Source organism: Labrus mixtus, chromosome 4 (genome assembly GCF_963584025.1).
Source record: "Labrus mixtus chromosome 4, fLabMix1.1, whole genome shotgun sequence".
Classification (NCBI taxonomy): Eukaryota; Metazoa; Chordata; class Actinopteri; order Labriformes; family Labridae; genus Labrus; species Labrus mixtus.
In genome coordinates, this window is record NC_083615.1 from 19,999,042 (window position 1) to 20,024,620 (window position 25,579).

Genomic DNA, 25,579 nt, shown 5'->3' on the forward strand with positions numbered 1-25,579 from the left:
AATTTTAAAAAAGGTAAAAAAAAAATAAAGTCTAAAAATGTACAACCTTTAAATTAAAAGAGCAAGAGAGCGCCTTTTTTCTATTCATACCTGAGACCTCTACCTGCAGCTTCATACCTGAGACCTCTAACTGCAGCTTCATACATGAGGTCTCTACCTGCAGCTTCATACCTGAGACCTCTACCTGCAGCTTCATACCTGAGACCTCTTCATACCTGAGACCTCTACCTGCAGCTTCATACCTGCAGCTTCACATCTGAGACCTCTACCTGCAGCTTCATACCTGAGACCTCTACCTGCAGCTTCATACCTGAGACCTCTACCTGCAGCTTCATATCTGAGACCTCTACCTGCAGCTTCATACCTGAGACCTCTACCTGCAGCTTCATACCTGAGACCTCTACCTGTGGCTCTGAGACGGATTAAAGAAACACTGAATAAGATGGACTCTGCTCTACAGCCCCCCTCCTCCACTGTCTACACAGGAAGAGTCAGAGACTGTTTGACTTCCTGTTTAACATCTGCAGACTGTGTGTGTGTGTGTGTGTGTGTGTGTGTGTGTGTGTGTGTGTGTGCGTGTGTGTGCATGTCACACATCTGGTTCATACTTAAGAGCTGAAACTTATTCAAACTGCAGGAACAAAAAACCAGACACACCATGTTCTCATGGCCTGTGTATGAAATCAAATACTACTGACTATACAGTGAAAACAGCAGCCCCCCGCCTCCCCTTCCGCTCCCAGAGCTCTGGAAACATCTGGAGTTAATATCAGTCGGCTTCTCGCAGCAAAGGATGCTTGGAGCAGGAATTTTCCCACAATGCTGCAGGGCTGAACTGGAACCCCTGTTTGAACAAACACAGTGATCTGATTTTCCTACAAACATTGAACGCACCATGACACTGGGCCTCCGGGTCGCCCCAGAACAGCTCTCGACAGTCGCTGCATGTTCTTCCTCCAAAACCGGGCATACAGGAGCACTGCCCGCTGATCTGTGGGCACAAAGAAGTTTTACTTTAAGAAGAACAGATACAAGCTCTGAGTAGTGTTCAGTTTGTGTTGATGTTGGCGCCCTCTGTGGCACCCCCCGTGGCGCCCCCTGTGGACTCAACAGTCTTTGTTGTAAGTGCTGTGTTCTGAGTCCCACTCTCCTCCTGCTGACTTAAATAGCCAAACACATAAGCAGAGGTTTCAGGCATTAAAATAACTTGATAGAAATGAAGGATCTTCTTCATGATGGTCGTTGGCGTTTTCATAGATGATGAAGAGACCCCACCTCCTCACGGGAGCTTGGAATAAAATAATGACATCCTTAAACGGATGAAAACATTAATTTAATATCAAACATGTTTCAGATGATTTTCACAGTTTCCATTACCTCGTTGCAGGATGTCCCGTGGGAGTGTTCAGGGTCACAGTCACAGTTCTGACAGCCGCTGCCGCTCGCCATGTTCCAGGTGTTGGGGGCACAGTGGTCACATTGTTGTCCAATTACGTTGGGCAGGCAGCGACACTGGCCGCCACTGCGCTCGCAGTGACATTGACCGGGTGCCGGGCAGCTGGGCTGGTCAGTCCCGAGTTGGTTACAGACGCACTCTGAGGACCAGAACCAAACGGCATCAGGATTGATCCCCGTTAAACTTGAGATTTTTACAAACCTGCCGTCAAGATTATCAAATCTCTACCAGCAGTCTTTACCATGGTAACCACTTCTACTTACTCCTGCAGTCTTGCAGCAGGGCGTTGCCATAGTAACCCAGCCTGCAGCTCTGACAGGCCACGCCCTCACTGTGGTACAGGCAGCGCAGACACTCGCCCGTCCGGCTGTCACAGGACTCGGGGTCCAACACATCGATGTTGTTGTTGCACTGACACGGCTGACACTGCCCCCCCGCCTCCTCTGGGTTACCATAGTAACCTGGTGAGCACGCGTCACAGCGAGCACCTGACGAGAGATGAAGATTCTGCTTTTCACTTTTGTTAAGTTGAACTCTCTCGCTCTTCACATAAAAATGTATAAAAAACTTCACATCCGTTTTTTATACGAAAAAGATTAAATGAAACTTTCAAACATCACGCCCTCCTCAAGATATACACCGACAAACATTTTCATTTATTTTTCTCATTCAGGTTATCCACATTTTATTTTTCTCACCTGGAAGACTCAAACTTGCTGAACTAAATGTAGAATTTCTCGAGGTAAATTCATGCAGTGTGTACGTACCTTTGTATCCCGTGTTGCACACACAAATGGCTTGCTGAGACTCGTCACCAGGGTAACAACTTCCTGCAAACTGCCGCAGGCTGCCAGGGCCGTCAGGACACCTGCACGGACGACAGTGGTCACCCGACCCCAACACTGGGTCTCCATAGTAACCATCCAGGCACCTGGTCACAGGTGAGAGAAAAACTATTCATTTACCTCTGTGACACAGGTACTTCTGTTCTTACCTGTCGCTTAGTACAAATGTTTTATCACGGTGTGTTTTATCACAGGTGTGTCTTATCACCAATGTGTCTTATCACAGGTGTGTTTTATCACAGGTGTAGCTCACCTGTCACAGGTGTGTTTTATCTCAGGTGTAGCTCACCTGCCACAGGTGTTTTATCTCAGGTGTAGCTCACCTGTCACAGGTGTGTTTTATCTCAGGTGTAGCTCACCTGTCACAGGTGTGTTTTATCTCAGGTGTAGCTCACCTGTCACAGGTGTGTCTTATCACAGGTGTAGCTCACCTGTCACAGGTGTGTCTTATCTCAGGTGTAGCTCACCTGTCACAGGTGTGTCTTATCTCAGGTGTAGCTCACCTGCCACAGGTGTGTTTTATCTCAGGTGTGTTTTATCACAGGTGTGTCTTATCACAGGTGTAGCTCACCTGTCACAGGTGTGTCTTATCACAGGTGTAGCTCACCTGTCACAGGTGTGTCTTATCTCAGGTGTAGCTCACCTGTCACAGGTGTGTTTTATCTCAGGTGTAGCTCACCTGTCACAGGTGTGTCTTATCTCAGGTGTAGCTCACCTGTCACAGGTGTGTTTATCTCAGGTGTAGCTCACCTGTCGCAGGTGTGTCTTATCTTAGGTGTAGCTCACCTGTCACAGGTGTGTCTTATCTCAGGTGTAGCTCACCTGTCACAGGTGTGTCTTATCACAGGTGTGTTTATCTCAGGTGTAGCTCACCTGTCACAGATGTGTTTTATCTCAGGTGTAGCTCACTGTCACAGGTGTGTTTTATATCAGGTGTAGCTCACCTGTCACAGATGTGTTTTATCTCAGGTGTAGCTCACTGTCACAGGTGTGTCTTATCACAGGTGTGTTTATCTCAGGTGTAGCTCACCTGTCACAGGTGTGTCTTATCTCAGGTGTAGCTCACCTGTCACAGGTGTGTCTTATCTCAGGTGTAGCTCACCTGTCACAGGTGTGTCTTATCACAGGTGTGTTTATCTCAGGTGTAGCTCACTGTCACAGGTGTGTTTATCTCAGGTGTAGCTCACCTGTCACAGGTGTGTTTATCTCAGGTGTAGCTCACCTGTCACAGGTGTGTTTATCTCAGGTGTAGCTCACCTGTCACAGGTGTGTCTTATCTCAAGTGTAGCTCACCTGTCACAGGTGTGTCTTATCACAGGTGTGTTTATCTCAGGTGTAGCTCACCTGTCACAGATGTGTTTTATCTCAGGTGTAGCTCACTGTCACAGGTGTGTTTTATATCAGGTGTAGCTCACCTGTCACAGATGTGTTTTATCTCAGGTGTAGCTCACTGTCACAGGTGTGTCTTATCACAGGTGTGTTTATCTCAGGTGTAGCTCACCTGTCACAGGTGTGTCTTATCTCAGGTGTAGCTCACCTGTCACAGGTGTGTCTTATCTCAGGTGTAGCTCACCTGTCACAGGTGTGTCTTATCACAGGTGTGTTTATCTCAGGTGTAGCTCACTGTCACAGGTGTGTTTATCTCAGGTGTAGCTCACCTGTCACAGGTGTGTTTATCTCAGGTGTAGCTCACCTGTCACAGGTGTGTTTATCTCAGGTGTAGCTCACCTGTCACAGGTGTGTCTTATCTCAGGTGTAGCTCACCTGTCACAGGTGTGTCTTATCACAGGTGTGTTTATCTCAGGTGTAGCTCACCTGTCACAGGTGTGTTTTATCTCAGGTGTAGCTTACCTGTCACAGGTGTGTTTATCTCAGGTGTAGCTCACCTGTCACAGGTGCGTTTATCTCAGGTGTAGCTCACCTGCCACAGGTGTGTTTTATCTCAGGTGTAGCTCACCTGTCACAGGTGTGTTTTATCACAGGTGTGTCTTATCACAGGTGTAGCTCACCTGTCACAGGTGTGTCTTATCTCAGGTGTAGCTCACCTGTCACAGGTGTGTCTTATCTCAGGTGTAGCTCACCTGTCACAGGTGTGTTTTATCTCAGGTGTAGCTCACCTGTCACAGGTGTGTCTTATCTCAGGTGTAGCTCACCTGTCACAGGTGTGTTTATCTCAGGTGTAGCTCACCTGTCGCAGGTGTGTCTTATCTTAGGTGTAGCTCACCTGTCACAGGTGTGTCTTATCTCAGGTGTAGCTCACCTGTCACAGGTGTGTCTTATCACAGGTGTGTTTATCTCAGGTGTAGCTCACCTGTCACAGGTGTGTTTATCTCAGGTGTAGCTCACCTGTCACAGATGTGTTTTATCTCAGGTGTAGCTCACTGTCACAGGTGTGTTTTATATCAGGTGTAGCTCACCTGTCACAGATGTGTTTTATCTCAGGTGTAGCTCACTGTCACAGGTGTGTCTTATCACAGGTGTGTTTATCTCAGGTGTAGCTCACCTGTCACAGGTGTGTCTTATCTCAGGTGTAGCTCACCTGTCACAGGTGTGTCTTATCTCAGGTGTAGCTCACCTGTCACAGGTGTGTCTTATCACAGGTGTGTTTATCTCAGGTGTAGCTCACTGTCACAGGTGTGTTTATCTCAGGTGTAGCTCACCTGTCACAGGTGTGTTTATCTCAGGTGTAGCTCACCTGTCACAGGTGTGTTTATCTCAGGTGTAGCTCACCTGTCACAGGTGTGTTTATCTCAGGTGTAGCTCACCTGTCACAGGTGTGTCTTATCTCAGGTGTAGCTCACCTGTCACAGGTGTGTCTTATCACAGGTGTGTTTATCTCAGGTGTAGCTCACCTGTCACAGGTGTGTTTTATCTCAGGTGTAGCTTACCTGTCACAGGTGTGTTTATCTCAGGTGTAGCTCACCTGTCACAGGTGTGTTTATCTCAGGTGTAGCTCACCTGTCACAGATGTGTTTTATCTCAGGTGTAGCTCACTGTCACAGGTGTGTTTTATATCAGGTGTAGCTCACCTGTCACATGTGTTTTATCTCAGGTGTAGCTCACTGTCACAGGTGTGTCTTATCACAGGTGTGTTTATCTCAGGTGTAGCTCACCTGTCACAGGTGTGTCTTATCTCAGGTGTAGCTCACCTGTCACAGGTGTGTCTTATCACAGGTGTGTTTATCTCAGGTGTAGCTCACTGTCACAGGTGTGTTTATCTCAGGTGTAGCTCACCTGTCACAGGTGTGTTTATCTCAGGTGTAGCTCACCTGTCACAGGTGTGTTTATCTCAGGTGTAGCTCACCTGTCACAGGTGTGTCTTATCTCAGGTGTAGCTCACCTGTCACAGGTGTGTCTTATCACAGGTGTGTTTATCTCAGGTGTAGCTCACCTGTCACAGGTGTGTTTTATCTCAGGTGTAGCTTACCTGTCACAGGTGTGTTTATCTCAGGTGTAGCTCACCTGTCACAGGTGCGTTTATCTCAGGTGTAGCTCACCTGCCACAGGTGTGTTTTATCTCAGGTGTAGCTCACCTGTCACAGGTGTGTTTTATCACAGGTGTGTCTTATCACAGGTGTAGCTCACCTGTCACAGGTGTGTCTTATCTCAGGTGTAGCTCACCTGTCACAGGTGTGTCTTATCTCAGGTGTAGCTCACCTGTCACAGGTGTGTTTTATCTCAGGTGTAGCTCACCTGTCACAGGTGTGTCTTATCTCAGGTGTAGCTCACCTGTCACAGGTGTGTTTATCTCAGGTGTAGCTCACCTGTCGCAGGTGTGTCTTATCTTAGGTGTAGCTCACCTGTCACAGGTGTGTCTTATCTCAGGTGTAGCTCACCTGTCACAGGTGTGTCTTATCACAGGTGTGTTTATCTCAGGTGTAGCTCACCTGTCACAGGTGTGTTTATCTCAGGTGTAGCTCACCTGTCACAGATGTGTTTTATCTCAGGTGTAGCTCACTGTCACAGGTGTGTTTTATATCAGGTGTAGCTCACCTGTCACAGATGTGTTTTATCTCAGGTGTAGCTCACTGTCACAGGTGTGTCTTATCACAGGTGTGTTTATCTCAGGTGTAGCTCACCTGTCACAGGTGTGTCTTATCTCAGGTGTAGCTCACCTGTCACAGGTGTGTCTTATCTCAGGTGTAGCTCACCTGTCACAGGTGTGTCTTATCACAGGTGTGTTTATCTCAGGTGTAGCTCACTGTCACAGGTGTGTTTATCTCAGGTGTAGCTCACCTGTCACAGGTGTGTTTATCTCAGGTGTAGCTCACCTGTCACAGGTGTGTTTATCTCAGGTGTAGCTCACCTGTCACAGGTGTGTTTATCTCAGGTGTAGCTCACCTGTCACAGGTGTGTCTTATCTCAGGTGTAGCTCACCTGTCACAGGTGTGTCTTATCACAGGTGTGTTTATCTCAGGTGTAGCTCACCTGTCACAGGTGTGTTTTATCTCAGGTGTAGCTTACCTGTCACAGGTGTGTTTATCTCAGGTGTAGCTCACCTGTCACAGGTGTGTTTATCTCAGGTGTAGCTCACCTGTCACAGATGTGTTTTATCTCAGGTGTAGCTCACTGTCACAGGTGTGTTTTATATCAGGTGTAGCTCACCTGTCACATGTGTTTTATCTCAGGTGTAGCTCACTGTCACAGGTGTGTCTTATCACAGGTGTGTTTATCTCAGGTGTAGCTCACCTGTCACAGGTGTGTCTTATCTCAGGTGTAGCTCACCTGTCACAGGTGTGTCTTATCTCAGGTGTAGCTCACCTGTCACAGGTGTGTCTTATCTCAGGTGTAGCTCACCTGTCACAGGTGTGTCTTATCACAGGTGTGTTTATCTCAGGTGTAGCTCACTGTCACAGGTGTGTTTATCTCAGGTGTAGCTCACCTGTCACAGGTGTGTTTATCTCAGGTGTAGCTCACCTGTCACAGGTGTGTTTATCTCAGGTGTAGCTCACCTGTCACAGGTGTGTCTTATCTCAGGTGTAGCTCACCTGTCACAGGTGTGTCTTATCACAGGTGTGTTTATCTCAGGTGTAGCTCACCTGTCACAGGTGTGTTTTATCTCAGGTGTAGCTTACCTGTCACAGGTGTGTTTATCTCAGGTGTAGCTCACCTGTCACAGGTGTGTTTATCTCAGGTGTAGCTCACCTGTCACAGATGTGTTTTATCTCAGGTGTAGCTCACTGTCACAGGTGTGTTTTATATCAGGTGTAGCTCACCTGTCACAGGTGTGTTTATCTCAGGTGTAGCTCACCTGTCACAGGTGTGTCCTGTGCTGTGGTCCTTGCAGTTGAAGCAGCGTCCGGTTTCGGGGTCACAGTTGTCGGCGTGTCCGTTGCAGGTGCAGGGTCGACAGGTGGGAAAGCCCCAGTGACCCGGCAGGCATCGGTCACACTGACGCCCGTACGCTCCAGAAACACACACACACTGACCAGTCAGCTGATCACAGAACGAACCCTGTGACCCCTGAGGGTCGCACGCACATGCTGAAAACACAAACACAAACATTAGAGGGGGGCACAACAGCAAAAAAAAATCAAGAACAATTAGAAACTAAACAATGATAAACAATCATGATCAGTATGTATAGACGATCATGATCAGTATGTATAGATGATCAGTATATATAGACGACCATAATCAGTATGTATAGACGATCATGATCAGCATGTATAGATGATCAGTATGTATAGATGATCATGATCATTATGTATAGATGATCATAATCAGTATGTATAGATGATCATAATCAGTATGTATAGATGATCATGATCATTGTGTATAGATGATCATAATCAGTATGTATAGATGATCATGATCATTATGTATAGATGATCATAATCAGTATGTATAGACGATCATGATCAGCATGTATAGATGATCAGTATGTATAGATGATCATGATCAGTATGGATAGATGATCATTTTGTATAGATTATTGATTGATCTTTTTTCTTACCTCTGCAGCCGTTGGGTCCAAACTGAAATGTGGCCGGAGCACATCTGTCACAGTTCCTGCCGACCACATGGGGGCGACACTGACACTGACCTCCGCTGGGGTCACACACAGTGCTGAGGGAGCCCTGAGGGTCACACCGGCATTCTGGGAAACAAAGTCATATAAAGAAAACAGATGAGAGAAGCTACAAGCTAGAGACAGAAACATTCCCCTTTAATCAGAGACGGTGACGGATTTATGAGACCAGACGAACAGAGAGGAATGTGAAGAAGAAACCAGCAGAGACATGTTCACAAGGATTACCAGGACGGAAACATCCCAGTGACATCACTACCAGATCAACATACAGAGTGACATCACTACGAGATCAACATTCAGAGTGACATCACTACCAGATGAACATTCAGAGTGACATCACTACCAGATGAACATACAGAGTGACATCACTACCAGATGAACATTCAGAGTGACATCACTACCAGATGAACATTCAGAGTGACATCACTACCAGATGAACATTCAGAGTGACATCACTACGAGATCAACATTCAGAGTGACATCACTACCAGATCAACATACAGAGTGACATCACTACGAGATCAACATTCAGAGTGACATCACTACCAGATGGGTGGACTGATCTGTTTTAAAGGTGGACTGATCTGTTTTAAAGGTGGACTGATCTGTTTTTAAGATGGACTGATCTGTTTTTAAGATGGACTGATCTGTTTTTAAGGTGAACTGATCTGTTTTTAAGGTGGACTGATCTGTTTTTAAGATGGACTGATCTGTTTTTAAGGTGGACTGATCTGTTTTAAAGGTGGACTGATCTGTTTTACAGGTGGACTGATCTGATTTAAGGTGAACTGATCTGTTTTAAAGGAGGACCAATCTATTTTTAAAGTGGACTGATCTGTTTTAAAGGAGGACCAATCTATTTTTAAAGTGGACTGATCTGTTTTAAAGGTGGACTAATCTATTTTTAAAGGTGGACTGATCTGTTTTAAAGGTGGACTGGCTGATCAGTTTTAAGGTGGACCGATCTGATTTAAGGTGGACTGATCAGATTTCAGGTGGACTGGCTGATCAGTTTTAAGCTGAACTGGTTACCTTTGGCTCCCTGGTGCAACATGGCTGAGATGCTGAAGATGAAGTTCCTGCAGATTTCAGTCATCGGGGACCTGATCACACCCTGACTGTTCTCCAGACAACGATACCGCTGGAACGTCTCCCAACCGCTAGAGTCTCCTCCCTCTGAGGCCGAGAAGATCTCCAGGTTCTTACAGTGAGGCATCAGGACGATCTGAGGAAGAGAGATATCATCAGATCACTTCCCTAACCAGTATTATATAAACCTAAACTGGGTCCTGAACCAGGTTTAGTTAACCTTTAATCCAAACCTGAGCCATGAACCAGGTTTAGTTAACCTTTAATCCAAACCTGGGTCCTGAATCAGGTTTAGTTAACCTTTAATCCAAATCGGGTTTGTAAAAACCTGAACTCTTTGTACCTTGAACTGTGTTTGAAACGTTGAATAAAATAAAGTTGAAGGAAAAAGAAGGCATTCTGTATTTGATCTCTTTTTTTTTTTCAAAAAGAAAAAGATCGAGTCATCGTTTCCTCACCGAGTCGATGAGCGTGTACGGAGACTGGACGTCGCTGAGCGCCGAGTACAGAGGCAAACTGAGACGGAGCGTGTAGTTCAAACCAGACTCAAAGCAAACCGGTCTGGGAAGAACCACGTACCTGCGGGGACAGACAGGAAACAGGTAAACTGACAGATAAATTCTGGTTTATTCGTCCTGGACTTTAAGGCCGTTAACCCATCAACATACTCTGACTCATCTTCAAACCCATGTCCTCTCTAATTCATATCAATGTCCAGAAAAACTGTTGAGGAACACGTTAAGATTCAAACCTGAAGAGGTGACATTAAGAACCCTGAAACATTCACAAACAGTTAAAAAACCTGTGTGTGAGCGTTACCGTGAGCCGGGGTGAAGGGAGATCATCTGGTTATCCTCGTCAGGAACTGTGTTGACGCAACGACTGTCTGCTCTGATTGGTCCAGGTCTCATCACCGTCATCAGAACCTCCTCCCATTGGTCAGGCAGCTGCAGGGAAAAGAAACACATCCAGAGTTTAAAATATCCACATGTTTGTTCTCCTTTTTTCCCTAACCCTGATTCAGACCGGAGTTAGATAAACCCTGATCCAGACCATGGTTAGATAAACCAGTGTTTCCCCTAGGTTTAGAGCTCTGGGGGGGGGGGGGGGGGTCCTGCGAGTTGTTCCTGCCACTCCCGTTTCTGAGTGCACGCGTGACCATGTAGAGACAGAAATGACATGCCGTTGTGTAAATAACATAAATAACATAAGGCTATTAACTTTGTTTAATAAAAGGATGAGGTATAGACCTGCTCTATAGGAAAGGTATGCTTATGTTAGATAAACCCTGATCCAGACCGGAGTAAGATAAATCCTGATCCAGACCGGAGTTAGGTCCTGCGAGTTGTTCCTGCCACTCCCGTTTCTGAGTGCACCTGAATGCATCTCTCATTGTCTGAGCACCCCTGAATGCAGCATGCTAACAGCGCACCCCCTGAGTAACGGCAGAGAGAGAGACATGCCCAGAAAAGTCTGAAGTCAACTAAACAGACTACTTTATTTTCTGATGGTTCTTACAGACTTTTTATTATTGCCGTCAGACACAACCACACACACCCAGGCCTCCGCTGGTGAGAGTGTGTTCACCTGTGTGTGCACAAGTGTCTGTGTGTATGTGTGTGCATCGGGGCGAAACTCCGCCGTGCGCGACACAGAGAGCAGAGGAGAATTGTAAACGCGCGACCATGTAGAGACAGAAATGACATGCCGTTGTGTAAATAAGATAAATAACATAAGGCTATTAACTTTGTTTAATAAAAGGATGAGGTATAGACCTGCTCTATAGGAAAGGTATGCTTATGACTTCTGTTGTGATCTGGCGCTATATAGAAAAATAAAATGAACTTGACCATCAAGGGGGGCGGGGGGTGCCGTTGGGGGGGCGGGCCGCCCCCCTAATATAATGGTAGGGGAAACACCGTAAACCCTGATCCAGACAGGAGTTAGATAAACCCTGATCCAGACCATGGTTAGATAAACCCTGATCCAGACCGGAGTTAGATAAACCCTGATCCAAACCATGGTTAGATAAACCCTGATCCAGACCGGAGTAAGATAAACCCTGATCCAGACCGGAGTTAGATATACCCTGATCCAGACCATGGTTAGATAAACCCTGATCCAAACCATGGTCAGATTAACCCTGATCCAGACCGGAGTCAGATAAACCCTGATCCAGACCGGAGTTAGATAAACCCTGATCCAGACCAGAGTCAGATAAACCCTGATCCAGACCGGAGTTAGATAAACCCTGATCCAGACCATGGTTAGATAAATCCTGATCCAGACCGGAGTTAGATAAACCCTGATCCAAACCATGGTTAGATAAACCCTGATCCAAACCATGGTTAGATAAACCCTGATCCAGACCGGAGTAAGATAAACCCTGATCCAGACCATGGTTAGATAAACCCTGATCCAGACCATGGTTAGATAAACCCTGATCCAAACCATGGTTAGATAAACCCTGATCCAAACCAGGGTCAGATAAACCCTGATCCAGACCGGAGTCAGATAAACCCTGATCCAGACCGGAGTTAAATAAACCCTGATCCAGACCGGAGTCAGATAAACCCTGATCCAGACCGGAGTTAGATAAACCCTGATACAAACCATGGTTAGATAAACTCGGATCCAGACCATGGTTAGATAAACCCTGATCCAGACCGGAGTTAGATAAACCCTGATCCAGACCGGAGTTAGATAAACCCTGATCCAAACCATGGTTAGATAAACCCTGATCCAGACCATGGTTAGATAAATCCTGATCCAGACCGGAGTTAGATAAACCCTGATCCAAACCATGGTTAGATAAACCCTGATCCAAACCATGGTTAGATAAACCCTGATCCAGACCGGAGTAAGATAAACCCTGATCCAGACCATGGTTAGATAAACCCTGATCCAGACCATGGTTAGATAAACCCTGATCCAAACCATGGTTAGATAAACCCTGATCCAAACCAGGGTCAGATAAACCCTGATCCAGACCGGAGTCAGATAAACCCTGATCCAGACCGGAGTTAGATAAACCCTGATCCAGACCGGAGTCAAATAAACCCTGATCCAGACCGGAGTCAGATAAACCCTGATCCAGACCGGAGTTAGATAAACCCTGATCCAGACCATGGTTAGATAAACCCTGATACAAACCATGGTTAGATAAACTCGGATCCAGACCATGGTTAGATAAACCCTGATCCAGACCGGAGTTAGATAAACCCTGATCCAGACCATGGTTAGATAAACCCTGATCCAGACCGGAGTTAAATAAACCCTGATCCAGACCGGAGTCAGATAAACCCTGATCCAGACCGGAGTTAGATAAACCCTGATCCAGACCATGGTTAGATAAACCCTGATACAAACCATGGTTAGATAAACTCGGATCCAGACCATGGTTAGATAAACCCTGATCCAGACCGGAGTTAGATAAACCCTGATCCAGACCATGGTTAGATAAACCCTGATCCAGACCGGAGTTAAATAAACCCTGATCCAGACCGGAGTCAGATAAACCCTGATCCAGACCGGAGTTAGATAAACCCTGATCCAGACCATGGTTAGATAAACCCTGATACAAACCATGGTTAGATAAACTCGGATCCAGACCATGGTTAGATAAACCCTGATCCAGACCGGAGTTAGATAAACCCTGATCCAGACCGGAGTTAGATAAACCCTGATCCAAACCATGGTTAGATAAACCCTGATCCAGACCATGGTTAGATAAATCCTGATCCAGACCGGAGTTAGATAAACCCTGATCCAAACCATGGTTAGATAAACCCTGATCCAAACCATGGTTAGATAAACCCTGATCCAGACCGGAGTAAGATAAACCCTGATACAAACCATGGTTAGATAAACTCGGATCCAGACCATGGTTAGATAAACCCTGATCCAGACCGGAGTTAGATAAACCCTGATCCAGACCGGAGTTAGATAAACCCTGATCCAAACCATGGTTAGATAAACCCTGATCCAGACCATGGTTAGATAAATCCTGATCCAGACCGGAGTTAGATAAACCCTGATCCAAACCATGGTTAGATAAACCCTGATCCAAACCATGGTTAGATAAACCCTGATCCAGACCGGAGTAAGATAAACCCTGATCCAGACCATGGTTAGATAAACCCTGATCCAGACCATGGTTAGATAAACCCTGATCCAAACCATGGTTAGATAAACCCTGATCCAAACCAGGGTCAGATAAACCCTGATCCAGACCGGAGTCAGATAAACCCTGATCCAGACCGGAGTTAGATAAACCCTGATCCAGACCGGAGTCAAATAAACCCTGATCCAGACCGGAGTCAGATAAACCCTGATCCAGACCGGAGTTAGATAAACCCTGATCCAGACCATGGTTAGATAAACCCTGATACAAACCATGGTTAGATAAACTCGGATCCAGACCATGGTTAGATAAACCCTGATCCAGACCGGAGTTAGATAAACCCTGATCCAGACCGGAGTTAGATAAACCCTGATCCAAACCATGGTTAGATAAACCCTGATCCAGACCATGGTTAGATAAACCCTGATCCAGACCGGAGTTAGATAAACCCTGATCCAAACCATAGTTAGATAAACCCTGATCCAGACCGGAGTAAGATAAATCCTGATCCAGACCGGAGTTAGATAAACCCTGATCCAGACCATGGTTAGATAAACCCTGATCCAAACCAGAGTCAGATAAACCCTGATCCAGACCGGAGTCAGATAAACCCTGATCCAGACCGGAGTTAGATAAACCCTGATCCAGACCGGAGTTAGATAAACCCTGATCCAGACCATGGTTAGATAAACCCTGATCCAGACCGGAGTTAAATAAACCCTGATCCAGACCGGAGTCAGATAAACCCTGATCCAGACCGGAGTTAGATAAACCCTGATCCAGACCATGGTTAGATAAACCCTGATACAAACCATGGTTAGATAAACTCGGATCCAGACCATGGTTAGATAAACCCTGATCCAGACCGGAGTTAGATAAACCCTGATCCAGACCATGGTTAGATAAACCCTGATCCAGACCGGAGTTAAATAAACCCTGATCCAGACCGGAGTCAGATAAACCCTGATCCAGACCGGAGTTAGATAAACCCTGATCCAGACCATGGTTAGATAAACCCTGATACAAACCATGGTTAGATAAACTCGGATCCAGACCATGGTTAGATAAACCCTGATCCAGACCGGAGTTAGATAAACCCTGATCCAGACCATGGTTAGATAAACCCTGATCCAGACCGGAGTTAAATAAACCCTGATCCAGACCGGAGTCAGATAAACCCTGATCCAGACCGGAGTTAGATAAACCCTGATCCAGACCATGGTTAGATAAACCCTGATACAAACCATGGTTAGATAAACTCGGATCCAGACCATGGTTAGATAAACCCTGATCCAGACCGGAGTTAGATAAACCCTGATCCAGACCGGAGTTAGATAAACCCTGATCCAAACCATGGTTAGATAAACCCTGATCCAGACCATGGTTAGATAAACCCTGATCCAGACCATGGTTAGATAAACCCTGATCCAGACCGGAGTAAGATAAACCCTGATCCAGACCGGAGTTAGATAAACCCTGATCCAGACCGGAGTTAGATAAACCCTGATCCAAACCAGAGTCAGATAAACCCTGATCCAGACCGGAGTCAGATAAACCCTGATCCAGACCGGAGTTAGATAAACCCTGATCCAGACCGGAGTTAAATAAACCCTGATCCAGACCGGAGTCAGATAAACCCTGATCCAGACCGGAGTCAGATAAACCCTGATCCAGACCGGAGTTAGATAAACCCTGATCCAGACCATGGTTAGATAAACCCTGATACAAACCATGGTTAGATAAACTCGGATCCAGACCATGGTTAGATAAACTCGGATCCAGACCATGGTTAGATAAACCCTGATCCAGACCGGAGTTAGATAAACCCTGATCCAGACCGGAGTTAGATAAACCCTGATCCAAACCATGGTTAGATAAACCCTGATCCAGACCATGGTTAGATAAACCCTGATCCAGACCGGAGTTAGATAAACCCTGATCCAAACCATGGTTAGATAAACCCTGATCCAGACCGGAGTAAGATAAACCCTGATCCAGACCGGAGTTAGATAAACCCTGATCCAGACCATGGTTAGATAAACCCTGATACAAACCATGGTTAGATAAACTCGGATCCAGACCATGGTTAGATAAACCCTGATCCAGACCGGAGTTAGATAAACCCTGATCCAGACCGGAGTTAGATAAACCCTGATCCAAACCATGGTTAGATAAACCCTGATCCAGACCGGAGTTAGATAAACCCTGATCCAAACCATGGTTAGATAAACCCTGATCCAGACCGGAGTAAGATAAATCCTGATCCAGACCGGAGTTAGATAAACCCTGATCCAGACCATGGTTAGATAAACCCTGATCCAAACCAGAGTCAGATAAACCCTGATCCAGACCGGAGTCAGATAAACCCTGATCCAGACCGGAGTTAGATAAACCCTGATCCAGACCGGAGTTAGATAAACCCTGATCCAGACCATGGTTAGATAAACCCTGATCCAGACCGGAGTTAAATAAACCCTGATCCAGACCGGAGTCAGATAAACCCTGATCCAGACCGGAGTTAGATAAACCCTGATCCAGACCATGGTTAGATAAACCCTGATACAAACCATGGTTAGATAAACTCGGATCCAGACCATGGTTAGATAAACCCTGATCCAGACCGGAGTTAGATAAACCCTGATCCAGACCATGGTTAGATAAACCCTGATCCAGACCGGAGTTAAATAAACCCTGATCCAGACCGGAGTCAGATAAACCCTGATCCAGACCGGAGTTAGATAAACCCTGATCCAGACCATGGTTAAATAAACCCTGATACAAACCATGGTTAGATAAACTCGGATCCAGACCATGGTTAGATAAACCCTGATCCAGACCGGAGTTAGATAAACCCTGATCCAGACCGGAGTTAGATAAACCCTGATCCAAACCATGGTTAGATAAACCCTGATCCAGACCATGGTTAGATAAACCCTGATCCAGACCGGAGTTAGATAAACCCTGATCCAGACCGGAGTTAGATAAACCCTGATCCAAACCATGGTTAGATAAACCCTGATCCAGACCATGGTTAGATAAACCCTGATCCAGACCGGAGTTAGATAAACCCTGATCCAAACCATGGTTAGATAAACCCTGATCCAGACCGGAGTAAGATAAATCCTGATCCAGACCGGAGTTAGATAAACCCTGATCCAGACCATGGTTAGATAAACCCTGATCCAAACCAGAGTCAGATAAACCCTGATCCAGACCGGAGTTAGATAAACCCTGATCCAAACCATGGTTAGATAAACCCTGATCCAGACCGGAGTTAGATAAACCCTGATCCAGACCATGGTTAGATAAACCCTGATCCAGACCGGCGATAGATAAACCCTGACTCAGACCGGGTTCCAGACCAGGTTTTGTGAGTGCTAGTGATGTTGGCTCTACAGGGACGACGTTGGCTTCAGACGTCTTCTTCTTGCCTCATGATGATTACCTGTGGTTCGTAGCGGATGATGATGTCATACTCCATGGAGTGGGGGATGTTGTCCACAGAGAACTCCAGGTAGGCTCCTTCTGGGACATTGACCAGGCCGGTACCTGTCCAGGTGGGACTGCGGTCCAGGGGGTGTGGCCTCGGGATGACCGTCACTCCCTACAGAAACAATGAGAGGAGGTGAATACTAATGACAACCTTTGACACTCAGTGCTGAAGCATTCTGTGTTAACCATAACATCATAAACCCTGAAACATTGCATCAGATGTTTTGATCTTTACTACGCTTTTGATCATGTTTCACATATTTTTGTGTTTATGCAGAGTCTTTGTGGAATGATTTCTTAACTGTGGTGTTTATGACTCACAGGTCCAAAGTTGGCATCCTCCGCCTCATAAGTGTAATGATCCAGAGCGATGAAGTAGAATCCAGACTCGACCTGATCACAGCGACGACCGAACATGTGATCCCTGCACACGCACTGACCACTCACCTGATCACACCTGCACGACAAGTGAAGAGCTGAATTCATTTTCTTATTTATAGTTACAGATAAACAACACAGAGGGATGAAACTGATCGAAAAGACTGAAGACGATGATTCATTAACTTTTTACAGAACATACCCTGATTAAAGGAGCCGTATGTTACTCTGACCCCTAGTGTTTAAAATGGGTACTGCAGTCTAAATTCTAAACATTGTAGAGAGGTTGTACTTGTTCCCCTGAGGTTATACCCTGAGGTTGTTCCTCTTCCCTGAGGTTGTACTTGTTCCCCTGAGTTTGTTCCTGTTCCTGTGAGGTTATACCCTGAGGTTGTTCTTGTTCCCCTGAGGTTGTTCCTGTTTCCCTGAGGTTGTTTCTGTTCCCCTGAGGTTGTTCCTGTTCCCCTGAGTTTGTACCCTGAGGTTGTTCCTGTTCCCCTGAGGTTGTTTCTGTTCCCCTGAGGTTATACCCTGAGGTCGTTCCTTTTCCCCTGAGGTTGTAACGACTTGTAAATGAGTAAATACTGTGTTGGTTAGCACTGATTTGGTGGTGAACTTACTGGTTGTTAATGGCTCCTCCCAGGTCACAGTCACATGGTCGACAGCCATCCATATCATTACTGAGTCCCCAGTGTTCAGACTGAAACACACACAGATGTTAGAAACATGTCATTAAGTCATTTTCTGACCTCCCAGCTTGTTACTGTCAGTAAAACCTTATTTTAAGCGACAGGAAGTCATTCAGGCTTTCATGTCACACACAGACAGTAAACACATCCCACACACTCACACCCAAACAATAACCCCCGCCCCCCACCACCACCACCACACACACACAGTAAACAGACAGGACCTCCAACAGTTTCGCAGCTGCAGCTCTTCACACTCTACTTTTCCTGTCTGCACTGATGTGACTTCATCTGGAACAGAAACCTGCTCTGAAATCTGAAATATCACAATTACCTTTTTTTCAGATTGAGCTCTTCGGCACGGTCACACTGGTCATCTGTACCGTGCTGTACCCAAGCACGATTGCCCCCCCGCTGCACCATTGCCACGCTGGCCGGCACGGCCCGCGGTCATACTGGCCAGGACTTGTACATAACGTCGTAATACAACACATGCACGCTTTATGTTATTATGAAGCGTGCTCAGTTTACAAACAGGCGGACGAGAGAGAGAGCGAGAACAAGAGACGCGCAGTCCAGTCCGCACATCAGAGAACAACACAGAGAACATGACAGCTACTTTGTGTCTTATATTGTGTCATGTTTGTCAGATACAGACATGAAATTCTGGATTTCTCCATAATGAAGGCTGTCAGCGTTGTGTACCCGCGTGCTTGTGCTCGTGCATGAAGTGTACCGTGCTGAAGCACACCTCTCTGAAGTGTACCAAAGCCAAGGAAGTGTACCGTGCCTGAGCACGATACGGAGTGGTCACACTGGTCAAATGAACTGGACTTTAGCGTTGAAGCGTGCTTGGGCACGGTACGGATGGCCAGTGTGACCGCATCCTTATACCAGTACTGTGATTAAGCTCTGCCTTTATTATGTATTTGTACAGTCATATTAGTGTCCCAGTCTGTAAATTCACATTGTGTCATGGCGTTGTTGGGAGCATGAGGTGTAAACAAACAGCAGGAGCTCCACATGCATACACACAGCACTGTTCTCCGCTGCTGGCTCCACCCTCTGACAGTGATTCTGTATAATGCTGTAATGCCTCTGTTACTGATAGGGATGTGAGCGACTAGCAAGTCAAACAACATCACCCTCGTAGTCATCACCAGAAGTAATAGTTTCTTAAAAGGTTCATTGATATATTTATATGTTGGCACTCAATGCTAGTCAAATGATGTGCTCTAACTGTAATGCATCCTGCCACCACTAGTCGAGGCTGTATCCATAGAATGGCTGTAGCCCTGGTTAATGGGCCTGCTCTCCTTGCTCTACTAGCAGGATGTAAACAAGCCCGGTGTATAAATAGCATCTCTTGGAGCAGAGCAGTCTGTCAGTCAGTAGGGTTACATGGCACTAGATATTCAAATTTCTGATCGTATCAGACACTGTTTGGACTTTTAAAATGCATGTAAACATCTTAGTCCGACCTACATCGACCTATTCGTCTGTTGAATTGTTGTTACTGACATGTGAATGTAACTATTTGAATGCTGTGGTGATGTGTTTCTTTCCTTTATGTTGTCTTTGCGTTTTTCAATGGCTCGGTAGGTTGTGAAACTGAATTGCCCTTCTGGGATAAATAAAGTTTTCTGAATCTGAATCTGAATACATCGGACCATATAAGACCATAACTGACATCTCATAATTGGATAAGAACACTTAGATAAGTCGCTCATAGTCATCAAACTAACGGCATGTAAACTCAGCCATTGTATCGTAATCGGATTTCGCCTTCTGCGCATGCTCGAGAATTTCCGCCGGGGCTTTCACCCAGAAGTGGAAGGAGACGACGTAATAATAGTAGTGTTGTTGCCGGAAACGGCGTCCTTCTGCTGTTAACGTCGCAGCCAAAAGATCCGTTGTTCTTCTAATATGAATTATTAGAATGTAAATAATGCACGAAATGTACGTAGCTGTAGCGTCGTCCATCTCCTCGTATGCCATCTTTGTTTGAATGCCACCAGAGAGTTTGTTGTTGCTGTGATGTATAGGTCAACAGGAAGTGGCTCTATAACCACTCGTTGAAAGGGGTACAGCGCCACATAGCGTAGCGGAGTTAGCCATGCTCCAGCCATTTATACGATTCTCTGATCGGCATATATACTCCAGTGTTTCCCCTAGTTTTAGAGCCCTGGGGGGGAGGGAGTCGGAGAGCGCCACAGATACTTAAAGGAATAATGGTGTTCATGTGTTTCTTTTAATGACAGCAGTCAATATAACAACTGAACAATTATTTGAACTTGTATCGGTCTGTCCAGCTTAGTTTTTGTTCCTGCAACTCCCCTTTCTGACTGCACCTGAATGCATCTCTCATTGTTTGAGCACCCCTGAATGCAGCATGCTAACAGCGCATCCCCTGAGTAACGGCAGAGAGAGAGACATGTCCAGAAAAGTCTGAAGTCAACTAAGCCGACTACTTTATTTTCTGATGCTTCTTACGGACTTTTTATTATTGTGTGTGAATCCGTCAGACACAACCACACACCCAGGCCTCCGCTGGTGAGAGTGTGCTCACCTGTGTGCGTGCAAGTGTCTGTGTGTATGTGTGTGCATCGGGGCGAAACTCCGCCATTTACTACTACACTACATTTTAAATGAATTGTTCTCAATGTTGACCATTTTCTGAGATTTCTCACCTCAAGACCAGTTACTTAGTCTGAATTTAAATTCACTGACAAGAAAATGAGTCACCTGAGAACATCGCTAGTTACCACATGTGATACAGCACAGAGGTGGGACGTTACCTGAGTCAATATGACTACAAATATGACCACTGTGACATTATTGGTTAATAAACTTCTTCGGTTTTCATTGACTGTTTAAAATCCCTGTTTTTGATAACACTAAATACATTTCAATATATTTTCTCACCACACACTGGTCACAGTCTCGTCCAGTCACCAGACGTTTACAAAAGCAACTTCCTGTTTCACTGTCGCAGGGGTTTCCTCCAGGAACTGTTCCCACAGCGCTGCAAGTACAAGCTGAAACACAGTAACAAAACACATTACTAACAGACACATGATACACACAATATACACAATAACAATGAATGATTTCCTTTCTATCCAGAGTGAAGTACATCTGTCTCTTTCAGGGGAAGCATACTGACTGTCACTTGTTCCGCAGATGTTTTTGTATCTTGTTCTGCAGATGTTTTTGTATCTTGTTCTGTTGTAGTATCTTGTTCTGTAGATATTGTTGTATCTTGTTCGTTTGTATCTTGTTCTGTTGTATCTTGTTCTGCAGATGTTTTGGTATCTTGTTCTGTAGATGTTTTTGTATCTTGTTCTGTTGTATCTTGTTCTGCAGATGTTTTTGTATCTTGTTCTGTTATAGTATCTTGTTCTGTAGATGTTTTAGTATCTTGTTCTGTAGATATTGTTGTATCTTGTTCGTTTGTATCTTGTTCTGTTGTAGTATCTTGTTCTGTAGATGTTTTTGTATCTTGTTCTGTAGATGTTTTTGTATCTTGTTCTGTTGTATCTTGTTCTGCAGATTTTTGCGCTGAGTATTACCTCTGCAGCCTTCAGGCTCGCCGCTCAGCCCGTAATGCTCCTCTTTGCAGCGTTCGCACCGTTCTCCCTCCACGTTGACTTTACAGCGACACTGACCAGCAATTAGACCAGCCCAAATGTCCGTCATTCCGTCACATATTCCTCCATTCAGAGATCCCAGAGGGTCACAGCTACAGGCTACGGAAAGAGACACAGGACAAACATCATGCAGTGTGGATGAAGACTGATTGGTGAGTGTTTCTCAGTCAGCTGGACTCACGTTGGCAGATTCTGGGGTCTCTGACGGATCTCTTCGGGTGTTGGTAGTAAAACGGTTGACACTGCTCACAGTTGTGTCCGGCTGTGTTGTGCTCACAGTCGTCACAAACTCCTCCACTGATGTTTCCTGAAGCTACGAACACTGCCATGTCGAAGTGACAGGAACCAGAGTGCTGGTTACAGTTACACTCTGCAGGCACCACAGAAGAAGAAGAATGAGTCAGTCAACATGTCAAACAGATGTTTCAGATTAAGAAGGATAATGAAGAGTTGAACACTTCGATGTCAGCCTGTCCATTTTATCCATATCCCTGCACATTTTCAGCAAGCTTACGGATTCAGCCCAAACAATGCAATATCACCAGAGGGGGGGGGGCACTGTCGAGCAGTTTAGCCATCAGTTCAAGCCAGAGCAGCAAAACACAACAAAGAAGAAACCTTTGGAAAATGTCTGAACTTTAAACATGTACGCTGTTAGCTCGGGCACATGGACATACAGGTACAACAGAACAGCTGGGCAGAGATCGCACCATGGACTAAAGGTCAGCTGGGCGGCACAGAAGGAGAAGAGGAGGTCTGTGAGAGGCCGCACCCTCTAGAGCAGTGGTTTCCAAAGTGGGGGTCGGGACCCCCTGGGGTGTTGCGAGACCCTATTAGGGGGGTCGCAAGATTCCTTCCAAAAACATTTTAAAATTGCAGATTTTACACATTAATTTGAAAATATTTACAAAGAAAATATGATGGTGTTTGGACTACTGTGCTGTTCTAATGCCAGTGTTTAGAGAGGCCTAATAGTGTACGTGGCTGTGCACAATGTCAAATGTTTTAATCACCTCCAGGGACCATGGAGGTCCCCAGTCTCTAGCACCGTCATATTGGGGGTTGCGGGCTGAAAAGTTTGGGAAACCCTACTCTAGAGGATGCATTGTTTAATGTCATCCCAACGTAAAGGATGTGTCGTAGTATATAGGAAGTGATGGTTATACCATTTATAACATAAAGGTAAAGGCTTGTTCTGGTCCCTGTCCTGCAGAGACCAACAGAGACTGGGTGTACTGGTCTTCTTCCAGTAGAGACCAGCACACAACATTAGAGATCGGTAGAATAATTGTAGACCAGTGAAAACAAGGAGAAACCAGTAGAAACCCACTCTTGCAGGCGTTGGCGTTTCTTCCCTCAGCTGGTCTCCAGGGCAGGTCGTGGTGGAAGTCCTGACACTGCTCACAGTTCAGACCTTTAGTGTTGTGGGTGCACATGCAGTGACCATGAACCTGTAAACACACCAACCATCAAATTTACATCTGACTAAGTAAAACCAGGTCACACACATAAGCATCTGATCAGCTGAAATAATAAAACAACCAATGACCATAACCCAGCAGCCTCACCATGCCCTCTCTGGGGAGCCCTACACCCTCGATGGGGGCGCACTCGGAGGCATGTCCGTAGCAGAAGCAGTTTCCTCGGACCACCATGTCATAGACGGCGTAGTAATACTTCTCTTTGATCTCCATCCGCGGGTCCAGCAGGTTGTCTCCGAGTGTGTGCAGTCTAGTAAACTTGACCCTCAGGTTGGTGATCTTCAACATGTCTGGAAAAAGAAACAGGATTTAATATGGACAAATGGCTGATCCATGACTCCAGTAGAACATCAGCAGTGATTGGCTAGTCTAAGACATACTCTGGATCCTGGGGCTGTATGGATCATCGATCCTGAACGCCGGGTCCAGAACTCTGAAAATCACCTGAAAATAAAGGAACAATTGGTTTAACATTGACATCAAGATGACATCACAGTTTACGTTGTGGTTAGTAGAACGCTGCTGTTTACCTCGCCTTCTGTTGATGGCTCAATGTCAGAGTACCGAGAGTCACAGATGACATCATCGACCTTCTGCATTGGACCCGGGGAAACAGTCGGGAAAGAAGTCTCGCAGTCGTATGCAAAGTATCGATAAACCTGCCAGGTCTTCCCGAAGTCAGGTGACCGTTCGATGACCATGGCAGCAGGTCTGAAGGTCTAAGGAGAGAGAACGAGATAATAACTCAAATGTTCTGCTGATGGCAGAGAGAACAAATATAAAACCATCTAAACATTCATTCATTCTGAAATAAATAAATACACATTCCTGCAGCTGCTGTCTTCAAACAACAGAGTCTTCAGAAACCCTAACCCCTAACCCAAACTGGTGAATATAGATGGATTAGGCTGTGATTACCCAGAAACCCCTGCTGTGTGTCGTACTCACCTTGAAGGTCATGATGAGGTGTGTAAAGTGAAACTCAGCCTCTAGGTTGAGCTGGATGGTGACGTTCTCCTGACCTGCAGTCATCACAACAACACACAGTAAAACCTCAAGTATATTTTGAAGACAGAACACAAGACAGACTGCAGTCAGTGCAGAATCGACCTGAACTCATCCAATCCTGTCAGTGAGAACACTTTGTTAGTTTAACCCCCTCCCCCGCTGATGTCTCGACGGCCTCCAGCAGGGACTCGCCTCACAGCTTGAGAACTAATAAACATGAAGAAGAGACGGCCTCAGGACATCCTGTGTGAAGAAGCAGCTTCATTCATTTCAAAGAGGCCTAATGATACATCATGGTGGTGGGTGTGTAGTTTGTGTGTATTTCACTTCACCGTTCTCAGACTGCCACCAAGTCTTCAGTCTGTTCGGAGCGAACGTTGTGACGACGTTCTCGACACGATGACCACTCGTCTGACCGTTGAACTCGTCGTACAGATCAGCTGAGTCACACACAAAACATTTCTTCTCCTCCTGGAGAGTGAGAGAGAGAGAGCGAGAGAGAGGGAGAGAGAAAGAGATAGAGAGAGAGAGAGGGAGAGAGACAGAGAGGGAGAGAGAAAGAGACAGAGAGAGAGAGAGGGAGAGAGAGAGAGATAGAGAGGGAGAGAGAGAGAGAGACATAAGGAGGGAGAAAGAGAGAGAAAGAGAGGGGGATTAAAGGGTTAATGTTTCTGTGAATTCCTCACATTCCTCTGTTGTCTCTCTTTGAGAACAAAAGAAAAAACTTTAAAAAAAAAACGTTTTATGTTTTAACAACAAAGAAAAAAACAAAAAGCAGCTGATTCATCTGTGGTTCATTTCCTGTTCAAACACAATCAGACTAAATAGACTGTGTGTGTGTGTGTGTGTGTGTGTGTGTATCTGTGTGTGTTTTTGTGTGTGTGTGTGTCTGTGTGTGTTTGTGTCTCTGTGTGTGTGTGTCTCTCTTTCTCTGATTGGACGCCTCAAGTTTGTGTTTCTCCAGAAACATCTGGACAAACATCTGACTGCTATGAGAGCAACTTGTTTCCTTATAGGGAGAAAACATGGCAGACCACACACACACAGACACGCAGACACGCAGACACACACACACAGACACGCACACACACGCACACACACACACACACACACAATCAGCAGTCAGTGTATCATATTGTTTACCTGTGTTTAGTATTACTTAGATGATAAGGGTCCCATTCTAGAGGGGTAACTTTAGCTCTGAGTCAGTTACTATGGTAACCTAAGCTCTGAGTCAGTTACTATGGTTACTTATGCCTCGAGTCTGTTGCTATGGTTACTTAAACCCTGAGTCAGTTACTCTGGTAACCTAAACTCTGAGTCTGTTACTATGG

At 45.7% G+C, this 25,579-nt stretch overlaps 1 protein-coding gene across 1 annotated transcript in view; it reads right to left on the reverse strand.

Moving 5' to 3' along the window:
* Positions 1 to 25,579, reverse strand: part of lamb1a (laminin, beta 1a) — a 34,179-nt gene that overhangs the window by 4,914 nt on the left and 3,686 nt on the right. The window contains exons 3-23 of the mRNA XM_061036248.1: positions 24,578 to 24,716; positions 24,186 to 24,259; positions 23,768 to 23,956; positions 23,618 to 23,681; positions 23,325 to 23,527; positions 23,087 to 23,207; positions 21,938 to 22,126; positions 21,679 to 21,855; positions 21,032 to 21,144; positions 18,038 to 18,117; positions 17,361 to 17,496; positions 16,993 to 17,151; positions 10,244 to 10,371; positions 9,883 to 10,003; positions 9,368 to 9,560; positions 8,258 to 8,401; positions 7,553 to 7,784; positions 2,224 to 2,387; positions 1,720 to 1,944; positions 1,378 to 1,595; positions 895 to 991 (exon numbers count right to left, since the gene is read on the reverse strand). Coding sequence (XP_060892231.1) covers positions 895 to 991; positions 1,378 to 1,595; positions 1,720 to 1,944; positions 2,224 to 2,387; positions 7,553 to 7,784; positions 8,258 to 8,401; positions 9,368 to 9,560; positions 9,883 to 10,003; positions 10,244 to 10,371; positions 16,993 to 17,151; positions 17,361 to 17,496; positions 18,038 to 18,117; positions 21,032 to 21,144; positions 21,679 to 21,855; positions 21,938 to 22,126; positions 23,087 to 23,207; positions 23,325 to 23,527; positions 23,618 to 23,681; positions 23,768 to 23,956; positions 24,186 to 24,259; positions 24,578 to 24,716 — 3,166 coding nt within the window. The remainder of the gene's footprint in view (positions 1 to 894; positions 992 to 1,377; positions 1,596 to 1,719; positions 1,945 to 2,223; positions 2,388 to 7,552; positions 7,785 to 8,257; positions 8,402 to 9,367; positions 9,561 to 9,882; positions 10,004 to 10,243; positions 10,372 to 16,992; positions 17,152 to 17,360; positions 17,497 to 18,037; positions 18,118 to 21,031; positions 21,145 to 21,678; positions 21,856 to 21,937; positions 22,127 to 23,086; positions 23,208 to 23,324; positions 23,528 to 23,617; positions 23,682 to 23,767; positions 23,957 to 24,185; positions 24,260 to 24,577; positions 24,717 to 25,579) is intronic.